Below are 20,981 nucleotides of genomic sequence, written 5' to 3' on the forward strand. Positions count from 1 at the left end.
GTGTCAAGAAACAAAGGCTTAGAGAGGTTAGTTTCCGTAAGAAGACTGATATGGTTTGGCTGGGTCCCCACCCAAAATTTCATCTTGAATTGTAATCCCCATAATCCCCATGTGTCAAGGACGAACCAAAGGTGGAGGTAATTGGATCTTGGGGACAGTTCCCCCATGCTGTTCTCCTGATGGTGAGTGAGTCTCATGAGATCTGATGGTTTTATAAGTGTCTCGCATTTCCCCTCTTGCACTCACTGTGTCCTGCCGCCCTGTGAAGAAGGTGCCTGCTTCACCTTTGCCCTCTGGCATGATTGTAAGTTTCCTGAGGTCTCCCCAGCGGTGCGGAGCTGTGAGTCAGCTAAACCTCTTTTCTTTATACATGACCCTGTCTCAGGTATTTCTTCATAGCTTTGTGAGAACAGACAAATACAAAGACCAAGTTGAAACCGAAGCTAAATCTGTTTGATGCCAAAGCTGTGTTCTTAGGCAATACTTAATTTGAAAGAATTCCTGGAGAAATGGAAGAATAATCGAGTCAGATTCTAGAACCATTATTATTGTATTCTTGAGAGTAGCCTCACTAAAAAAAAGCTGAATGTACACAGTTCTTTCCATTAGGAGGTAATATTAAGCAGAGATTTCTGGAGAAGTCCACCTGAGTATTCCACAAAGTGGTCATGGTGGCTGAGGAATGCTGGGAAGAATAGCAGCAGATAGCTGACCCTGACTTCTGGTTGTCACACGTGCTGTGGCAGACCAGAACAGGGACCACCAAGCAGTGCTTGACTGCAAGATTTCTTCTGAACATTTCCTCTTTTTAGAAAGTGTTATCTCATCATCCCACATTTCTATTTTAGCAACCCTGCTATGTAAGAGACACTCGGTTAGATATTTAGGAAGACAGGTGACTAACTGGTTTCTACTCTGAAGGATCTAAATGTCAGACATGATGGTTAGTACCAAAAGTGAAATATAAACAACATTATATACTAGAGTCAAGGACATAGCATTTAATTCTGACTGGAAAATTGGGAAAGGCTTTATGAGGAATATGGCATTGGGTTGCAGCTTTAAGAACGGAGAGGATTTTGTCAGGGGTGTGTGTGTGCATGTATGTATGTATGGGGGTGGAGGCGGTGGTGGTTTGCTGGCTGCAATAGGCAGGAGACAAGGATAAGAAGGGAATTTTAGGCCGGGCGTGGTGGCTTATGCCTGTAATCCCAGCTACTTGGGAGGCTGAGGCAGGAGAATCAATTGAACCTGGGAGGTGAAGGTTGCAGTGAGCCGAGATCGTGCCATTGTACTCCAGCCTGGGCAACAAGAGCAAAACTCTGTCTCAGAAAAAAAAACCACAAAAAACGGAATTTTAGACTGAGAGAAAAACCTAAGCAGAAGCACAGGAATGAGAAGTTTTAGGAAACAACTGGGTGCAATGGCTCATGCCTGTAATCCCAGCACTTTGGAAGGCCAAGGCTGGTGGATCACCTGAGGTCAGGAGTTCAAAACCAGCCTCGCCAACAGGGTGAAACTCTGCTTCTGCTAAAAATATAAAAATTAGCCAGTCATGGTGGCATGTGCCCGTAGTCTCAGCTACTCCGGAGGCTGAGTCAGGAGAATCGCTTGAACCTGGGAGGCAGAGGTTGCATTGAGCTGAGATTGTGCCACTGCACTCCAGATGGGGTGACAGAGTGAGACTCCATCTCAAAAAATAAATTGTTTCAGGACATGTTTGAGATGTTAGAGTACTCAGATTGGTTGAAAACTCCAAGGTCTATAGAGGGTGAAGCTTCATGAAGCTGCAGAGGAGGTAGCTTAGGGTCAGTAGGTTGAGGTTCTTAGTTACCGTTTGCTGAGTGGCTTCTATATATCAAGTACAACCAGTAAATTAGAGATTTTTTTTTTCCCCAGGGGAAGCATTAATTTTGAATGACTTAGCTTTTATATATTTGTAATATTCATTACAAAACTTGAGCAAATAAAAAATTAACAAGATTGTTTAAAAATTAATAATTCTTGTTATTTAAAATTGTTAAAAATTATTTAAAAATTAATTTCTTGTTAAAAAATTAACAAGAAATATTGTTAACAGTAGTATTTCTCATCCTGAATCTCTTTCCACAGAGGCAATAATTTCTAGCAATTTACTGTTTATGCTCCAGACTTCTAATTATGCATATACAAATAGTTACACATTTTAAAAGATGGGATTATATAGCATATATTGTTTTATAGCTAATTTGATTAATTTAAGAATATAGTGCATGTTTCTGTGCCAATAAGTATGGGTTTACCTCTTTTTTTTTTTTTTTTTTTTTATTAGAGACAGGATCTTGCTCTGTTGCCCAAGCTAGAGTGCAGGGCAGTGGCGTGATCATAGCTTACTGCAACCTCAAACTCCTGGGCCCAAGTGAGCATCTCACCTCAGCCTCCCAGCAGCTAGGACTACAGACATGAGCCACTGCACCCAGCCTACCTTGTTGTTGTAAAGGCTATGTAGCAATTCATTATTTGTGTATAACTTAGTTTACTTAACAGGGCCCCAGTGGATGGACTTTTAGGTTGTTTTCAATTTTTTATTATTACAGGAATGCTGTAGTAGACATTCTTGTATATTTGTGCATTTATTTCTGTGGAAGAAATGCTTAGTAATAACTGGATCAAAGGTTTGATAATTTAAAATGTTCATTTTGCCAAATTGTCCTCCAGTAGATTATGGTAATGTTTTCGTTAACAGTGCCCATACCGATTCTTCATATTTTTAATTTTTTTCTAATTGGGAAAACATTTTGTTTTTATTTGATAATGACAGAGAATCATGTTTTCATATTTTTGTTAGTCATTTATATTTTTCTTTTGGGAATTGCCTGGTCCTGTCTTTTGCTATTTTTGAAAAAATTCAGTGTACCTTTTTAAGGTTGATTTGTAGTGCCTTCTAAAATATAGATAGTAACCCTTTATTAGAGCCATTGAATGCCTCCTATTAATATGTGCTGGTGCTGGAAACATATTAGTAAACAAAACAGATATAGATCTTGTGGTTTAATTGGACTGGTACTGAACAAATGGTCAGAGGCAAAACTATGTAATTAAAAGTGTGTTCAGTACTTGGAAACAACAGGATCTAAACCTGAACTGGAGATTAGGGGGCGTCTGTACAAAGTCCTTGAAATGAGGAAGATCAGATGATTTAGAGGAAAAGATCCAGGTGGAAAGAAAGGACTGAACAAAGGGCACATAGTGCGAGTTTTGGGGGTTGGAGGGGCTCCAGAACCTCCAGAGCCTGGAAGGCCGTGCTAGGGTTTTCTTCTTCATCCTCGGGGCTGTTGGAAAGTTTGGAAGATTTATAGGCTGAAGAGTGGCAAGATGAAATTTGGATTTTACGAAAATGATTAGTACAAAGAGGCAGCGAGCACTGCAGGGAGAATGAATAGGAAGTGGGGAAGACGCCACGTATGTCAGAAAGCAGAGGTGGCAGTTCTGCAGTGAGGAAGATGGTGGTTCAAGTCATGGGTGGCCACTTCATTGTGGAGGAAACCGAGACTGTCAGGGGAATGTTTCCCTTGAGAAGCCATGTTGATGTTATGGCTGGCTCTTCTTAGCTGTCGTTTAGGCCAGTGGCCTCTATTAATTTTGCTTAGTTAAATTACACAGATGGTTTGGTTTTGCCCTAGAGGGGAACAGCAATGCTGTTTTTATGGTGTGCCCTCCTCCTTTTGAGAAAAAAAGTTTTATAGCATGTAATTCTGACCTATAACTTCTCAGAGTAATTGCAGAGCACTAATTGGGCACTTCCTCTCTACAGTCTGCCAACTCTTCATACGTTTATTAACTTAAGGTAGAGACATGTATTTTATCTATAAGATATTGAGGTCTCGATACATTGTGATGCTGTAGCAAGGTTTGCTGGTTGTCTGGGTTATGTCCTATTTCTTTGGATTTTTTTCTAGTTAGACCTTTTCGGTATAAGCTACCATAAATTATGAAATGAATCACTTGCCTGATGACTTTCTGATAGATGATTATAGCAAAATAACATTTTCAGGCTAAAGAATAAAAGAGTTTGATAGAGTTCTTTATAATTAGGTTGTTACTGGCTTATATATTTTTTACATAATTAAATACAAAACAATATTGATATAGGCATTCCTTAAGGTTTTTGTTTAAATCTGAAATATGTGGTTGTGTGGATAAATATATAGGTATTCTTATTCTTCAGGTTCTCTGTTAGCTGTTTTTCTTTTTTTTCAGTCTCATGAATTTAAATGACATTTGAGTTATATAGAAGTTTGAAATCGATAGAAGCGATTAGTAATCCTTGAGTGATGTTTTACCAGACAAGTAAATTGAATCTGGTCATTTTTTTCCTCAGAAGATAATAATTGTGATGAAAGAAGGGTTAGAGAATCAATACATGTAAGGTAGCCAACTAGATTAAAAGAGTAATTATTGATTAAAATTTAGGAGTAGATAGCACTTCTCTGAATCCTCTCCTAAGATTAAAGAGAAAATTAGAGTGAAGTGCAGCATGTTTTTAAATAACCTAGTCGCATGAGACATTTTCGCCAGGGTTCTATTCTCTCTGTATTTTGAGAAAATGAAGAGGCAGGCAAAATATTTACCTACCAAATTATTATTAGAGATGAGGTCTCCCTGTGTTGCCCAGGCAGGAGCGTAGTGGCTATTCATGGGCATAATCATAGCTCACTGTAATCTCAAATTCCTGGGCTCAAGCGATCCTCCTGCCTCAGCCTCCCAGGTAGCTGGGATTACAGGTACATATCACCATGCCCAGCTCTACTTACTGAATTTTATAAAAATCCTGAAACAAGAAGTAAGAAGAGTTTTGACAATTGGCCTTTTTACTATCCTACATTACTTGTGAACTTTTTCCCATGACTTAGGGAAGGCCACCTTTATATCCAGAAAGAAATCCCATGTTATTGGATATTCTTTTGGTACTGCTTGGTTTCTCTACTGGCACATCTCTGTGCCCTTTTGGGTGACGTCTCCTTAGGTAATTTGCAGAGTAGAACTTCAGGGTCTTTGGGCTTCATTAATGTCTTTGGGCTGATCATGAAGTATAGTATTACTATTTGTAGTAATGTACTTGTCTAGTGTAAATTAATTTTTAATAATTAACCTGTGCTAGTTAATTTGAAAATAGGTATTGGATTTATCATTAAAGTATTTCATTTTTCAAGTTAAGTCCTGGGATGGTTTTATGGTGAGCAGTAAGTAAAGCAGATAGTATTTGCTAGGTACCAAGCTTTGTAGCATTGCACATTTTGTAAACTCAAAGGATGGAAACAATCAGTTTGAAGTTCGATTGTATGTTTGAATAATACTGATGATCTTTTTTTCCTTTGTCATGAAATGTATAGTTTAAAAATGTGTATTTTTACTTTTTGAATAGGTAATGTATTTACATGGTTCTGATTTCAAAATATAGCAAAAAATAGCACTTTAGTTAAAAAATTACTATGTAGGAAAGTTTCCTCTTTATAATGCCTCTGTCTGCCTGCTGTAAACTGATTTTGACTCACATCTTTAAATGATGCCTTTAGATCTGGGTGATCTTTTCATATCAGAACAAACGTTATGTTTTTGTCTTTTTCACTAGTAAGTAGTGCATCTGTATTGACATTTTTGAGACCCACATTTTGAAACAACTAATGATCCTTGTGAATCTAGATCTGTATTTTAATAATCACATATGTAAGGATTCACATGTATTAGCCTTTCTTTGATGCGCTTTGTGTTCATATTTTCTCAATGTCTGTTTTCTTTGACTAAGGTGTAACGAGTTTAAAAATATTCTACGTATGTGTCACTATAATCATGAGGTACAGAGTTAGTTCTTAATCAGTTTTTTTCCCCCCAAAATCCATTTAGCAGAAATTAATCAGTTTTTAAAGTACAGCTTCCCCAAAGCAACATGGTATCTCTTGGGAGATGACTAGTTTGGGCCAGATTTTAATTTCCTTTAGGAATTTAGCTCTTAAAAAAATCAATTTATTCACTTGATTTAAAAATTATCAAGGAATTTTCAAATACATTTAAAGCAAAGAGAATACTGTATGAGTCCTTAGATGTGTGATTATTAAAATACAGATCCAGATTCACAGAGATCATAAGCTGTTTCAAAATTCCAGTCTGAAAGGAGTCAATTCGGATTCATTGCTTATTAGTTAAGACAACAATATAACATTTGGTCTGACGTGAAAAGATAAATTGTTAAAAAAAAAAAAGTACAGAATAGTGCATATTGTACATCATCTTTTCTTTTTAAAGAAAATGAGACTATATGTTCATACATGCTTATATATGTTTAAAGTAATTTTGGAAGGATACAGCAAGAAACCAATAAAAGTGGTTTACCTGAGTTATTAGGAACAAGGTTGGAAGGAGACTTTGAGCTCTTTACCTTTTTTCTGAGGTTTATTTGTTGTTCTTGTTGGCTATTTATTTATTTTTAAGAGACAGGGTCTTGCTCTGTCACCTGTGCTGGAGTGCAGTGATGGGATCATATCTCACGGAATCCTTGAACTCCTAGGCTCAAGTTATCCTTGTTCCTCAGCCTTCCAAGTAGCTGGACCTACAGGAATGTGCCACCATGCCCAGCTTAATTTTTTATTTTTTTGTAGTGATGATGTCTCACTGTGTTGCACAGGCTGGTATTGAACTCCTGGCCTCAAGTGATCCTCCCACCTCTGCCTCCCATACTGCTGGGAGGCATGAGCCACCACATCTGGACTTTTTTTTTTTTTTTTTTAGGTTTTTGAACCATGTGAGTACTGTATTTTTTATTTTTATTTTTTATTTTTTATTTTTTATTTTTTTTTGAGACGGAGTCTCACTCTTTCGCCCAGGCTGGACTGCAGTGGCGCTATCCCGGCTCACTGCAAGCTCCGCCTCCTGGGTTCACGCCATTCTCCTGCCTCAGCCTCCCGAGTAGCTGGGATTACAGGCGCCCACCACCACGCCCGGCTAATTTTTTGTATTTTTAGTAGAGACGGGGTTTCACCGTGTTAGCCAGCATGGTCTCGATCTCCTGACCTCGTGATCCACCCGCCTCGGCCTCCCAAAGTGCTGGGATTACAGGCGTGAGGTGAGTACTGTATTAACAATGAATTTAAATTTTGTTTAAAAATTTTTTTATTAAAATTGATTTAAAAAGAAAATATAAAATTTAACAACTTAAAAATACAGGACAATAATGGCTATTTTCCCAGGAAAACTTCTAGATTTAGGCTGACGGTCCTTTGTGCCGCAGAAGTTGTGGAGTGAAAGGAATGAGAAATGTGCTTTAAAGACTGTCTTCCTATCTTTGCCCCCAAGTGGCCGAGAGCTTATTTTGTTGTAACCTTTTTTTTTTCTTTTTCTTCCCTCTTTTTTTTTCAAAGGCTGGTGGGGTAGCAGGTGTTTCTGTTGACTTGATATTATTTCCTCTGGATACCATTAAAACCAGGCTGCAGAGTCCCCAAGGATTTAATAAGGCTGGTGGTTTTCATGGAATATATGCTGGCGTTCCTTCTGCTGCTATTGGATCCTTTCCTAATGGTAAAAAATTATATTCTCACTTCTGTAAAGCCAAGATAAGATGGGATTTTCAGAATGTTGTGTGGTCTTACCCCCATAGAATTCCTTGTATGTTGAAGCTTATCTTCTGAATTTCCTTCTTTAACCTGGTGTCATTATTATTTTTTATTTATTTTAGTCAGGGTCTCACTTTGTCGCCCAGGTGGGAGTGCAGTGGTGAGATGATAGCTCACTGCAACCTTGACCTCCTGGGCTCAAGCAATCCTCTTGCCTCAGCCCCCTAAGTAGCTGGGACTGCAGGCGTGCACCACCACGCCCAGCTAATTTTTGTATTTTTTGTAGAGAATGGGTTTTGCCATGTTGTCTAGGCTGGTCTTGAACTCCTAGGCTCAAGCAATCTGCCCATCTTGGGCTCCCCAAAGTGCTGGGATTATAGTAGGCATGAGCCACTGTGCTGGGCCTAACACATTATTTTTGAATCAGATAGTGTTATAGATTCCATTTCAATATATTTGTAGTAGGGAAAAAAAAGCAATCTTTTAAAAATTGTTGTTAAAATTTCCAGCTAGAATCCTTAAAGTGTTATTTTAATGCTGTGATTCTTCAGAACAATCATTCTCAACTTTGCCTGCACATTAGAATCTACTGGGAAGCCTTAAAAAGTACTGATGTCCTGTGTCATCCTAGAAGTTTAATTGGTCTAGGCTTCGCCTTGGTATTAGGAGTTTTAATAACTTCCAAGGTGACTCCGCTGTGAAGCCAAGTTTGATAATAGCTGCTTTGGAGCATCTTAGAGAGCAGGTGAACCTAAGAGGCATTAAACATTTCTATCCTAATTAAATTGCTCTTACATGATGCAAGTGTTTCTCACTAATGTTCTCCTGGATGCTCTCCTTCCAATGGCTTTTGTTTTGGTTCTGAAGTCATGTTATGTGACTTATGATGCTCTTACTCTTTAGTCAATGTAATCTGTTTTGTTTAATCTGCTTCTTGGTATACTGTTTGCAGATACTTATTTTAATTGTTTACTGTTGGATGCCTCTAGTGGCATTTGAAAGTAAACTAAAGCAACAAAACAAAAAATCACCATATATGAGACACACCCACAAAACCACAGCTCTAGAAGATTCTTAAATTCTGGGGATTGCTTTTGTTTTTCGCAGGATGATTCATGAGAATTTTTTTCTCTTATGTTAACCTGACATTTAAATGTTCATTCTGTTTGCATAGCATTCATATAAAGATTTGTAGTGCAAAGAGAAAAATAGTATTTCTGTTTCTTTTTTTCTCCTGCCCTTCCCCATCCCCCAGCCATCATTAGAATGGCAAACTGTTTTGGTCATCCTTCCATTTTTGTGTATGTTAATACTCTGAATAATTGTAACAAGTTGTTAAGTGAGCATCCACTCCATGCCAAGCATAGTTTTAAGTAAGTGAGAGGGGCACGGGTTCCCCAATTTGTCCACTTTGGAATCACCTGATTACTGAAGAGCTTAAACAAATACAGTTGACCCTTGAACAATTTGGCAGTTAGGGGTGTCGATCCCCTGTGCAGTCAAAAATCAGAATATAACTTTTGACTCCCCCAAAACTTAACTACTGATAGCCTGCTGCTGTCTTAATGATAGCATAAACAGTTGATTAACACATACTTTGTGTGTTAAGATATGTATTAACACATGTTTATGTGTTTTATTATTATTATTATTTTTTGAGATGGAGTCTTGCTGTGTCACCCCCCATGCTGGAGTGCAGTGGCGCCATCTCTGGTCACTGCAGCCTCCACCTCCTGGGTTCAAGCAATTCTCCTGATTCAGCCTCCTGAGTAGTTGGGATTACAGGCACACGCCACCACACCTGGCTAATTTTTTTATTTTTAGTAGAGATGGGGTTTCACCATGTTATCCCGACGTCACGTGATCCGCCCCTGCCTTGGCCTCCCAAAGTGCTGGGATTACAGGTGTGAGCCACTGCGCCTGGCAAATGTTTTATATACTGTATTCTTACAATCAGGTAAGCCAGAGAAAAAATACTAAGAAAATCATAAGGAAGAGAAAACGTATATTCAGTAAGTGGAAGTGGATCATCATAAGGTCTTCATGTTGAGTAGGCTGAGGAGGAGGAGGAAAAAGAGGACTTGGTTTTTGTGTCTCGGGTGGCAGAGGCAGAAGAAGTAGAGGGAGGTGGAAGGGGAGGCAAGAGAAGCAGGCTCACATAGTGTAACTTTATGGAAATTTATCATAGTTTCTGTCTCACCTTTTTGCTGTTTCATTTCTCTAAAAATGATTCTATGTGGTACCAATCCTTTCACCATTTGCTTTAGTTTCAATGCCCATATTGTATAGAAGGGTCCTTGTCATAAAAGAAGTCAAAAGCAGTCTTTAATAATCAGAACCTTTCTGCTAGATTGTCTGATGTCATTTTCTTTTCTGGCATTCTTTCTTCTACATCTTCTCCCTCGTCATTTGACACTGGTTTGGAAGCACTCATCTCCACCAAGTTTTCTTCTGTTAATTCCTCTGGTGTGGTGTCTGTTAGCTCTTGAATTTAAGATCTATATTTTGAAACCCTTCATCCCCAACCTTTTTTTTTTTTTTTTTTTTTTTCGCCACATCCACAATCTCTTTTATGGTTTTCTTGATTGGCTCTGTCATGAATACTGTGAAGGATTTGCCTACTTCTCTTCTTACTAATAAATGTCCTTGGTGACATTTTTCTTTTCCCAGAACAGGGCACTTTCATCTACATTAGAAATCTATTCAGGCAGATGTCCTTTCTCGTCAATAATTTACTTAATGGCAGCTGGGAACTTGTTTACTGACTCATGGATGGCAGAAGCTGCTTCTCCTGTTATCTTGACATTTTAAAGCCAAATCTTTTTCTAAAATTATCAAACCATCCTTGGCTGGCATTAACTTCTTCAGCTTTAGATCTTTAACCTTCCTTTTGTTTGATCTTGTCATGAAATGACTTTGCTGTTTCTCAAATCATTTTAGAGATAATAAGTATGCCTTTATTATAGCAATCCTTTACCCACATGAAAGCTGCATTTTCAAAACAAGAAAAAAGGTACTTTGCAGGAAGTGCGAAGTTTTCATGCCTGCTGGCATAGCTGCAGCGATGGGTTAATGAGTTTCGTTTCTTTTTTTTTTTTTTTAACAGTGGATTAAGCTGGATTCATTCATCTTGAAATGGCTGGCAGCCACAGTTTCAGGTTTCAGTCTGTGTTACCTAACAAGCAATTTGACTTTTTCTTGTAATGTCATGACTCCTTTCTGCTTCTTAGGAGCTTTCTTGTAATGTCATCACTTCCAGCATCACTAGTGGCACTTCGTCTGGGTCCTATGGTGTTATTCAAAGTTTGTGGTATGGCACTAACCACAACAAAAAATACATAAGAACTGGGAGAGATCCTTTTGTTCTGTGATAGGCAATTTATTGGGGCGATGAACTGCTCGTGTGGAGATAATTAGTGCCACGTGGCATTTTAAGTGGATACTCCGCAACACCTGAACTCACTATAATAGCAAGAGGAGGTGGCAAAGAGGTTACTACAGTAGTATAGTATGTGCTACAGTTAATTTTGTGCAGTTATGATTTAACACTATACATTTTTTTCTCCCTGAGACCAGGTCTCACTCCATTGCCCGGACTGGAGTGCAGTGGCATGACGTTGGCCTACTGCAACCTCAACCTCCCAGGCTCAGGTGATCCTCCCACCTCAGTCTCCCAAGTAGCTGGGATTACAGGTGTGGGCAACCACACCTGGCTAATTATTTTTTTGTAAAGATGGACTTTCTCCATGTTGTCCAGTCTGGTCTTGAACTCCTGAGCTTAAGCCTCAGCCTCCCAAAGTGCTGGGATTACTGATGTGGGCCACTGTGCCTGGCCCATCTTTACATTTGTTTACATTTCTCTTAACTATGAATGATGTGCTATATGGTTTGTGTTTGTAAGTTTTGATGAATTTTAACTTTTTATATTTTATGTTAGTAAATGATAAAATAGGCTAGTATCTAAATATATTTTCTGTATTCATGACAGGGCTAGCCTTTTCTTTTTTTTTTTTGAGACAGAGTCTCGCTCTTTCACCCAGGCTGCAGTGCAGTGGTGCGATCTCGGCTCACTGCAAGCTCCGCCTCCTGGGTTCACGCCATTCTCCTGCCTCAGCCTCCTGAGTAGCTGGGACTACAGGCACTCGCCACCACACCCAGCTAATTTTTTTGTATTTTTAGTAGAGACGGGGTTTCACCGTGTTAGCCAAGGATGGTCTCGATCTCCTGACCTCGTGATCCACCTGCCTCGTCCTCCCAAAGTGCTGGGACTACAGGTGTGAGCCACTGCACCTGGCCACCTTTTCTTATTTTTTTGGTATTTCTAGGCTATGTGGTTCATCTATAAGTTTGTTCAAATTATCACGAATCTCCAAAAATTTTTCCAGTATATTTATTGAAAAAAAGCCATGTGTAAGTGGACCTGTGCATTTAAACCCGTGTTCAAGGATCACCTGTACTGCTGCTTGTCACCCAACCCTACACATTGTGACTTAATTGGTCTGAGGTGTGGCTTGGGCATTGGATGTTATAAAAAAAATCCCAGGATGATTCTTAAATTCAGACAAGTTTGAGAACCTCTGAACTAGGGAATTGCAAAGAAACATGTCACAAAGTCCCTATCTTTTGGTCACCATTTTTTATGGTGTCTCTACACTCATTCTTCTAAAAGTCTTTTTCTTTTACATATTGCATAGAAAGATTATTGTGGGGAGATGTACAATTAGCTGTAGTGCATAGGTTACATAGTGATGTCATTAAGATCACAGGTTTTACATTCTTCCCTCAGGAGTTTACATATATAATGTGGTTTTGAATTATTATTAGTAGTAGTAGTATTTTTGCCATCCGTGAAACTTCAGTGAATGGGAGATGCTAGGGAAAAGTCAGAGTACCAGGGTTCAAAAATAGCCTTGTTTTACTGCCAAGTTTGAAAGAATTGGACTTTTGTGTGTGGTGTCTTTTCTCTTTTGCTATTGGTTACCGTTTTAATCTAAGTACAGAACTTCACTGTAGTTGATCATCAGTGGATGTGGATGTTTTTGTAAACCTATGCTGCAGGAGTGAGGGGTTGGGGTGGGGCTAGAGGGAACCAAAGATGGAAAGAGGTGAAGAGAAGACCATGTTTAGGAGCCTTACTCCCTATTTTGAAGGGAATGTAGAGAAAGCATAGCTTTTTTTTTTTTTTTTTAAAGAGCCAGAAGAAACTATAGGCATCAGATAGCCCAGCCCCTATTCTTTGCTTTAACTTGTTCAGCCCCCAACTTGGAACCTGACTGTACTGACATTTGCAGTTAGTAGAGGCCTTCTTGGATGCCACCTGGAGGGTGGAGGGAGGTTTTAAGAACTCATATTCTTAAAGAACCTTTTATGTTACAAAAGAAGCCATAAAGTCAGATGAAGTTAAGGTGGTTAACCATGAAATGGAGGAAGTTTTACCACTGTCTGTCTTCCTTTTCTTGGGGGTTAGGAGGGTAGGATGTAGAATGGCAGAACTTAACAGCTGAATGCAATTAGAGGTATTATAGCTGCACATTTATTAAGTGGGCTGAAGTGGGAAAAATCACATGAAGAAACACAAATGGGAATAGACTTGTGTTAACCAGGTAAAACTATCTGAACTGGTCATTATTCATTCATGGACAGAGTGCCTCTTCATTTAGCCTAGTGTATATTTGTTAGCACGTGAAGGTCCTTTACAAGCTTTTGTTGACTTTGGAGAACTGATTTTCACCATCAAGCTGTTTTCCTTAGTGTTTCAGAGTTTGTGACATGTTCAGATGCCCTTCAGAAGATGAATTTGTCGTTCCTTTATCTCTTGTGCCTTATCTTTTATCCAACTGATAAACATTTTTTGGTTAACAGTACATAGAAAGTTTTAAAGCCCTCATATGCAGTTATGATTAGTTCATTGTGATAGGGGTAGCTTTTTAGAGATTTTTAGAGATTTTAATTAAATGGCTGATTGTTTTCTTGATGTAAAAGTGAATTCATGGAGTAAAAAATAGCCATGATTATTTTGAGTAACCAGTAATAAAACATTACAGAATAGACATTTTCTTTAAAGTATGTTTGCAATTTTAACCTGTTTATTCATCAATGTAGTTGATTGTTTTATGGCCATCCATAATGATATTTTGGATCACAGAAATTCATATCCTTTTCTAAAGTTGACTTTAAAAATGTTTAAGTAATTTGTCAGTACAACACGGTAAGTGCTAGATTAGCACTTATGCTCCCTCAGGGTAGGTGTTATATTTTCTGCATTTTTGTAAGTCTAAGATCAGGCATATAACATGGCCTCAGTAAATTCTGAAAGAGTGAGGGTGGGAAAAAAAGATATGTGCTTATCACCTTTTCTGTTATCTCATAATTTAATAATTATTGCCATACTTTTTGAGAAACATGTTTCTTAACAGTGTGAATATATGTTTAAACTTTGTGAAAGACTGGCTTGTTTTAAATTTCAGCTGCTGCATTTTTTATCACCTATGAATATGTGAAGTGGTTTTTGCATGCTGATTCATCTTCATATTTGACACCTATGAAACATATGTTGGCTGCCTCTGCTGGAGAAGTGGTAAGTAACAAGTTTTGTGTATAAAATACTTCAGAAATGCACATCATGCATATATTTTCAGTACATATTTATTTCACTTTTTAAAAATTATTTTTAAATTATGAAAGTCATAAATGGCAATAAATGTAAATGGATTAAATATGACAGTTCGAAGATAGAGCCTGACAACTAAAAGATAGAGCCTTATATAGGACAGAAGAAGAATTCTAGCTATGTGTAATTTACAAGAGACAGATCTAAAACATAATTATATGGAAAAAAGACAAAGAGTGGAAGAAAATATCCATTCGAATTGTGACAGCTTTGTATTGTGTCAGCACAACTGAGCTGGAACTACTTTTCCGAGAATTTCCTTTCCAAAATAGTTTCAGTTTGGGTCAGCCACAAGAGAAATTTGCATGTTCTCTGTAAGGTAGAAGTGAAGAGCTGTATTTCTGCTCAGAAGATTGGTATATGGTCAGGCACTGTTGCAGCTCACACACCCTGTCACTGACTTGGCTGTATCACCATGTTGGCGTTTGGCTTCCAGCTCCTCTAGCTCCCACTGGTTCTTCTCCATCAGCTTCTCCAAATTCTAGGTCAGATTTGTGGGCTCTGTCATGAAGGGTGCCAGCTTATACTGCAAGTTCTCTGTCACAGGTTGGTGAGAAATAAATATGACTTCCAGTCTGTCCTTGTTCTTCCCCAACTTCACATCCATCTTTCCTTCCCTGTTGCCTGCCCTTTGATTTCTATCCCAACACTAGATGCAGAAGCAACAGCCCTATACAAACTGCTTAATTAGCTCCCATAATTGCTGGTCAAATCTCTATAATCCTTATCCTTATCACTCATAGTGGTTTTACTTCTGTGATGAAACCTTAACTGATAGAGAAATACTAATTGAAAAATAGTTTGTGGAATAATATTAATATTAGGAAAAAATAGGTAAGGCAAAAAACAAAGAGACCAGTGCACAATGATACTGGAACAATTCTTTCAGGAGATGTAACAAGCCTGAACCTGCACTGAATAACATAGTCTCAAAACATATAAAGCAAAAACTGACAGAATTTTACGGAGAAATGAAGAAAACTATAGTCTTAGTTGGAGATAGTCACATCTCTCTCTCGAAGTAGGCATTAAGTTACTAAGGCCATAGAAGATTTGAACAACACAATGACAAGATTGGTCTGTTGATACATGTAAAACTTTGCAACCAACAAGTAAAGAAGATAGACTTTTTCAAGCATAATTGGAACTTAATAAAAATAACAATAGCCCACAGGGCCAGTTTTAGTGAATACTGCAGAGACAGTGTCATTACAGATCATTAGTTGTGTCATTATAATGAAGTAAAATTGGAAACAGTGACAAAAAATAGGCAGTCTGTTCCTACCATGTGTTTAAAAACCAAACTCTTGGCTGGACACGGTGGCTCACGCCTGTAATCCCAGCACTTTGGAAGGCCAAGGTGGGTGGATCATGAGGTCAGGAGATCGAGACCATCCTGGCTAACACGGTGAAACCCTGTCTCTACTGAAAATACAAAAAAAAAATTAGCCAGGTGTGGTGGTGGGTGCCTGTAGTCCCAGCTACTTGGGAGGCTGAGGCAGGAGAATGGCATGAACCCGGGAGGCAGAGCTTGCAGTGAGCCGAGATCAAGCCACTGCACTCCAGCCTAGGCAACAGAGTGAGACTCTGTCTCAAAAAAACAAAAAACAAACAAAAAACTCTTTTGTAAATAATTTCAGTCAAAGTAGAACACAGTACTGTAAGTGGTAAGTGTAAGTGATGTTTATTTTTTGTTTTTATTTTTGAAGAGATGGGGGTCTCTTTATGTTTTCCAGACTGGTCTCGAACTCCTGGTCTCATGTAGTCCTCCTGACTCAGCCTCCCAAAGTACTGGGATCATAGGCATGACCCACTGTGCCTGGCCAAAAGTGATGTTTTAAACCGAAATCATAAACACAGTTATGATTAAAAAAAAAAACAAAAAACAAAACCTCAAAACTAATGCAGAGGAGAAATGTATAATACAAATAAAAGTTTCTTCATTCCCCTCATTAACTTATCTTTCTCCCTACCCCTTCTGCACAATACTGAGGGACAGCCTTTTATGTTGCTTATTAGTGTTATTTTCAAATCACACAGCCTGGTATTCATGCAGTCTTATTAAACCCCCATCCTTGTGATGGGCGTAATAGAAATGGACAACACAGTGAAGATAAAGGTCTTAAGTTTGTAAGCCTTTTATCAAATTACACTTTTCTTTGTAATTAGAAAAGTAATGGCATATGTTTACATAGGAAACTTGGGAAATGAATTAACCTTTATAACATTTACATTAAAACTTGTGTTATATTGTGAATTTGTTTTTGATGCACTTTTTTTCTTTAGGAAGTTTGAATAAGAATCTACAAACTGTTTAGTAACCTAATATTCCTTGTTTAAGAATATAGTGAACTGGGGATATGGAAAGAGAGGTAACACAAAAGTAAAAATTAACATGAAGAAGATTTTTTTTTTAAAGAAACCAGCTTTATTGAGATACAGTTCACATACCATACAGTTCACCCCTTTAAAATGTACAATTCAGTGGTTTACACCATATTCACAGAGTTGTACAACCATTGCCAGCATCCATTTTAAAACATCTCTCCCCAAAGGAAGCTGTTACCCACTGCAGTCATAATCCCCATTTCACCCCAACCCTCCCCACTCCTAGGCAACCACTGGTCTACTTTTTATCTCTATGAATTTGCCTATTTTGGACATTTGATATAAATGGAATCCTACAATATGTGGTCTTTTGTTACTGACTTTTTTCAGCTAGTGTAGTGTTTTCCAGGTTCATCCGTGTTGTAGCATCTGTTAGTACTTCGTTTCTTTTTAAAATTAATTTAGGTGATTATGTCCTGACACACAGTGTCATTACATGCAGTTAGTCTGGAGTATGTATACTTACATTTGTTGATACGTTGTTGAGAGCAAGCAACAAAAAAAGAACCTGGCCACTTCATTTCACCTGGGGCTATCTTGCCTGAAAGCTATTTTGCCATGTTGAAGGGCAGGCTTTCTTCAGTTTATAAACTTTCTGTCCAAAAAAATAGAAAGTGATATAATAGGTAGGGCAAATAGTAGCTATTAGATTTCTCATGTTAATCATACATCTTTTTATTTGTAGAAAGTCGTTTATATTCTGATGCTCCTAGTATCTGTAACTAATATTTTAAAAAATTGGAGCCTTGGAAAAGGCTCCAAGTTTCTACGATTTCCAAATATTATGTCATAACATTTGATATGTAGACTGTTAGGCATGGGAGGTGGGGTAGGTAGATTTTAGAATTAGGAAACAAGTATCCATGAGACTGGAGATACAACAGATAAGGACATTCTTACCTACATTGTGTCTCTTGGGGGTTCTGTGGTCCCTGAGCTGGTAAGGCCAATTATCAAACACCTGTTTATAGTTGCTATGGAGCTGGGCTCTTGGTAATTTGCCCATGTTGGCTTCAGACTCTTGGCCTCAAGGGATCCTCAGTAGCTGAGACTACTGGTGTGCGCCACCAGGCCTGGCAATTCCTAGAGAATCTTTGTTTTTATTTTGTTTAAGATGGAGTCTTGCTCTTTCGCCCATGCTGGAGTGCAGTGGCGTGATCTCGGCTCACTGCAACCTCCGCCTCCCGGGTTCACGCCATTCTCCTGCCTCAGCCTCCCGAGTTGCTGGGACTACAGGCACCCGCCACCACACCCGGCTAATTTTTTTTTGTATTTTCAGTAGAGACGGGGTTTCATCGTGTTAGCCAGGATGGTCTCGATCTCCTGACTTCGTGATCCGCCCACCTCAGCCTCCCAAAGTGCTGGGATTACAGGTGTCAGCCACCGCGCCGGGCCCCTAGAGAATCTTAAGAGGACAATTGGTCAGCAGTGGGTACATAGATTTAGGACTTTACACATGAAATACTTCTTGATGTTGACTATTTAAATATAAATATATATATATATATATATATATATATGCACACGCACAAATGCACACACACATATTTACAAATGAATGAATGATGGGGTCTCACTCTGTCACCCAGGCTGAAGAGCAGTGATGTGGTCATAGCTGCTGTAGCCTGTAACTTCTGGGCTCACATGATCCTCTCACTTTAGCCTCCTGAGTAGCTGGGACTGTAGGCAGGTGCCACTATGCCTGGCTAATTTTTTAAAACAATTTTGTAAAGATGGGGTCTTACTATGTTTCCCAGGCTAGTCTTGAACTCCTGGCTTCAAGCAGTTCTTCCATTGTGGCCTTCCAAAGTGCTGTAATCCAGACATGAGACACTGTACCCTGCCAATATTGACCTTAAATGGACTTTAAATTCAGTTATGGTTTAGTATGCTGAGAAGTTTGCCAAATTTATGAAGTTTGTGGAAATATTGGTTCTGATGCTCTAATAATCTTTGAACTTAAACTTCCTGAAGCCATTCAGTATGAATTTTCTCAATAAATGCTTATATACATATTACGCCTTTCTTTTTCTAGTAACCTGTTTTAGTCTCATAGAAGATAAACTTTTGATTTCAGATTCATGGAAGTATTGTTGCTAAGATTAAGAGAAACCAACAGGTGAATTTAGAGGACATAAATTTTCATTTGTAAAATAAAAAGAAATAGGAATAGAAAACATTTATAGCTGTCAATGGTCAGAAAGGTATAGTAACCTAGAGATTATAAGAAATACTTTAGTGCAATCATTATTCTATAACACATTTGCTTTGATAGATTATTATGTTAGACAGATTCCTTAGAAAAATAACATATTTTGTTTGTGTTGAATATAGCCACAGTTACTTTCTTGTAGCAACTGTTAAAGAAACTTAGAAACAAAAGGACGGTGCCAAAATAATAACCATTCCCTGTAGCAACAGCTTGATTAAAACTTAATGATGAATCAATGAAACCATAATTACAACCTTCTACCTTATGTTTGCTATTTAGAATACAGTAAAATCAGTCAAATAAGATTTAACATGTAACAATAGCAAGAGGGGTCCCACTTGTGCCGTTTTTATTAGGAAGATTGCTGTGCCAAATCTCTAAATCCCTACCTCAGTAATTTTCCAGCTCAGTTTTCATCACACACAGAAAAAGCCCTTTGGGAAGTAGAATCTGTAATTAGATCAAAGGTTGGGGCAGATTTACTTTAACGGTACATATGCTGTAACATTCTAATGGTAGTGATTTTCTTTTCTTAAAAGGTTTTAAGATTTGATGTGTTGTATCTTATCCTACTTTTGTCTTTATTCATATTGTCAGAAATGAAAAAAACATTGAAATTTCTTCACCCTTGAAAGCAGCAACACTGTGAATGTAGTGTATGTTCATAGGTGACATGTACATGTCCTCATACACTTAGTTGCTGGTAGAGTGTCCTTTTCAAGTGTCCTTTATGGTCCTGTTCTGACTTGGGATTGAAAAAGCTAGGAAATAAATGATATCATGTTTTGTAGATGTTTTTCTGACAGCCTCTAACAGTACTTCCCCAAGAAGGCCCGACGAGCATCTGCCCATACTTCACCATCAATTGCGTAGGTAGCTAGTTACAAATGGGGATTTTTGGAGATGACACTAGGGTTCCTGTATTTTAAACACAATTTCTAGATGATTGTGCAATTCACCAATATTTAATGCCACTGATCTAGGCACATAAAACCTCTGAACTTACACCCCAGTAGTAAATATTTTTACTGAATTGGCTCAGTAATTCCCTACATAATATTTTAGTAGGTGCACAACACTGGGTGTGGTGTACCACTTGTAGATCAAATGTGTTATTCTTTCTATTCTCCTCAAAATGACATATTTTAGACCTAAAAAGGCTAGTTTAATAAACTGGTTATTTTTGAGTGTGACAATGAACTCAGACATGTAGATTTGGATTTAACTGGAGTTAGAATGAGTTGGAACCTCAGTGAGGTTTTCTCCAAGGCCCATACTGTCATAGAGCCTCGTAGGCGAAGGCAGCTTGTTTTATGGTTTAGCTCCTTTAGTAACTGACAAGGCTGTTGGACCCCCTTTGTACCACAGTCCATTCTAGGGTCTCGTTTGGTATCAGCATATGGGGCAAACATGTTCTTATTCAGCTTTCCCACTGGTTAAAGGATTGGACGCATAGATGCTGTGTGGTGTTTTTCAGCTCCAGAGCATGGTGCACATGTTACTGAGTTTTTCCCTAGTTGTGGCTTAAGCTGTTTTGTTTATCTACTTAATATCATGTTTTAAAAATGAGTACGTAGTATTCTTCATGATCTTCACTGGCCTTTTGTAAGAAGAACCGCTGAGCAAGATAATAGAAGAAAGGTTGACAACTTTTGAAATGTATTTTATCTTTTGAATTAATCATGCTTTTGAAATATTCATCGATCAATACAGATTATCTCTCACTTGCAGTTGGAATATTTTGCCACATCTCTGCACAGTTGTATAATTGAGTTGTGGGGGATAGGTGAAGTAGAAGATAACATGGCTGCCCTGAGCCACAGTGAAGTGTAGCTGATGATGGTAATGCTTGTATATAAAGATGAATGAAGGTTCATCAATAGTGTATGACTATTACCAGGAAACACAGAAGCTGAAACAGAACTGTCAGATACCTGAGTGCACTCAAACAAACACTTTTTTTGTTTGAGGTGTCTAAGCACATCCATGTATTATGGGACCTTTCACCCTGTTTTCCTGTCTGTTGACTTTTTCAGTGTGTCTGGGAGTCTTCCTTCAGGGCATTAAATACATAAGGCAGGCAGACTTTTAAATTCCTTCTTAGCAACCCTAAACCATAAGAATT

At 38.2% G+C, this 20,981-nt stretch overlaps 1 protein-coding gene across 2 annotated transcripts in view; it reads left to right on the forward strand.

Moving 5' to 3' along the window:
• SLC25A26 (solute carrier family 25 member 26) overlaps positions 1–20,981 on the forward strand; it is a 158,555-nt gene that overhangs the window by 8,552 nt on the left and 129,022 nt on the right. Inside the window, exons 2-3 of one of the 2 annotated variants that reach the window (XM_031009094.3) lie at positions 7,395–7,551; positions 14,054–14,163. In XM_031009094.3, the coding sequence (XP_030864954.1) occupies positions 7,395–7,551; positions 14,054–14,163 (267 nt within the window). Of the gene's footprint in view, positions 1–7,394; positions 7,552–9,415; positions 9,544–14,053; positions 14,164–20,981 lie in introns of those variants that run through there. The other variant, XM_063703900.1, reaches the window with a different exon arrangement.

This window comes from Gorilla gorilla, chromosome 2 (genome assembly GCF_029281585.2).
Source record: "Gorilla gorilla gorilla isolate KB3781 chromosome 2, NHGRI_mGorGor1-v2.1_pri, whole genome shotgun sequence".
NCBI classification, from domain to species: Eukaryota; Metazoa; Chordata; class Mammalia; order Primates; family Hominidae; genus Gorilla; species Gorilla gorilla.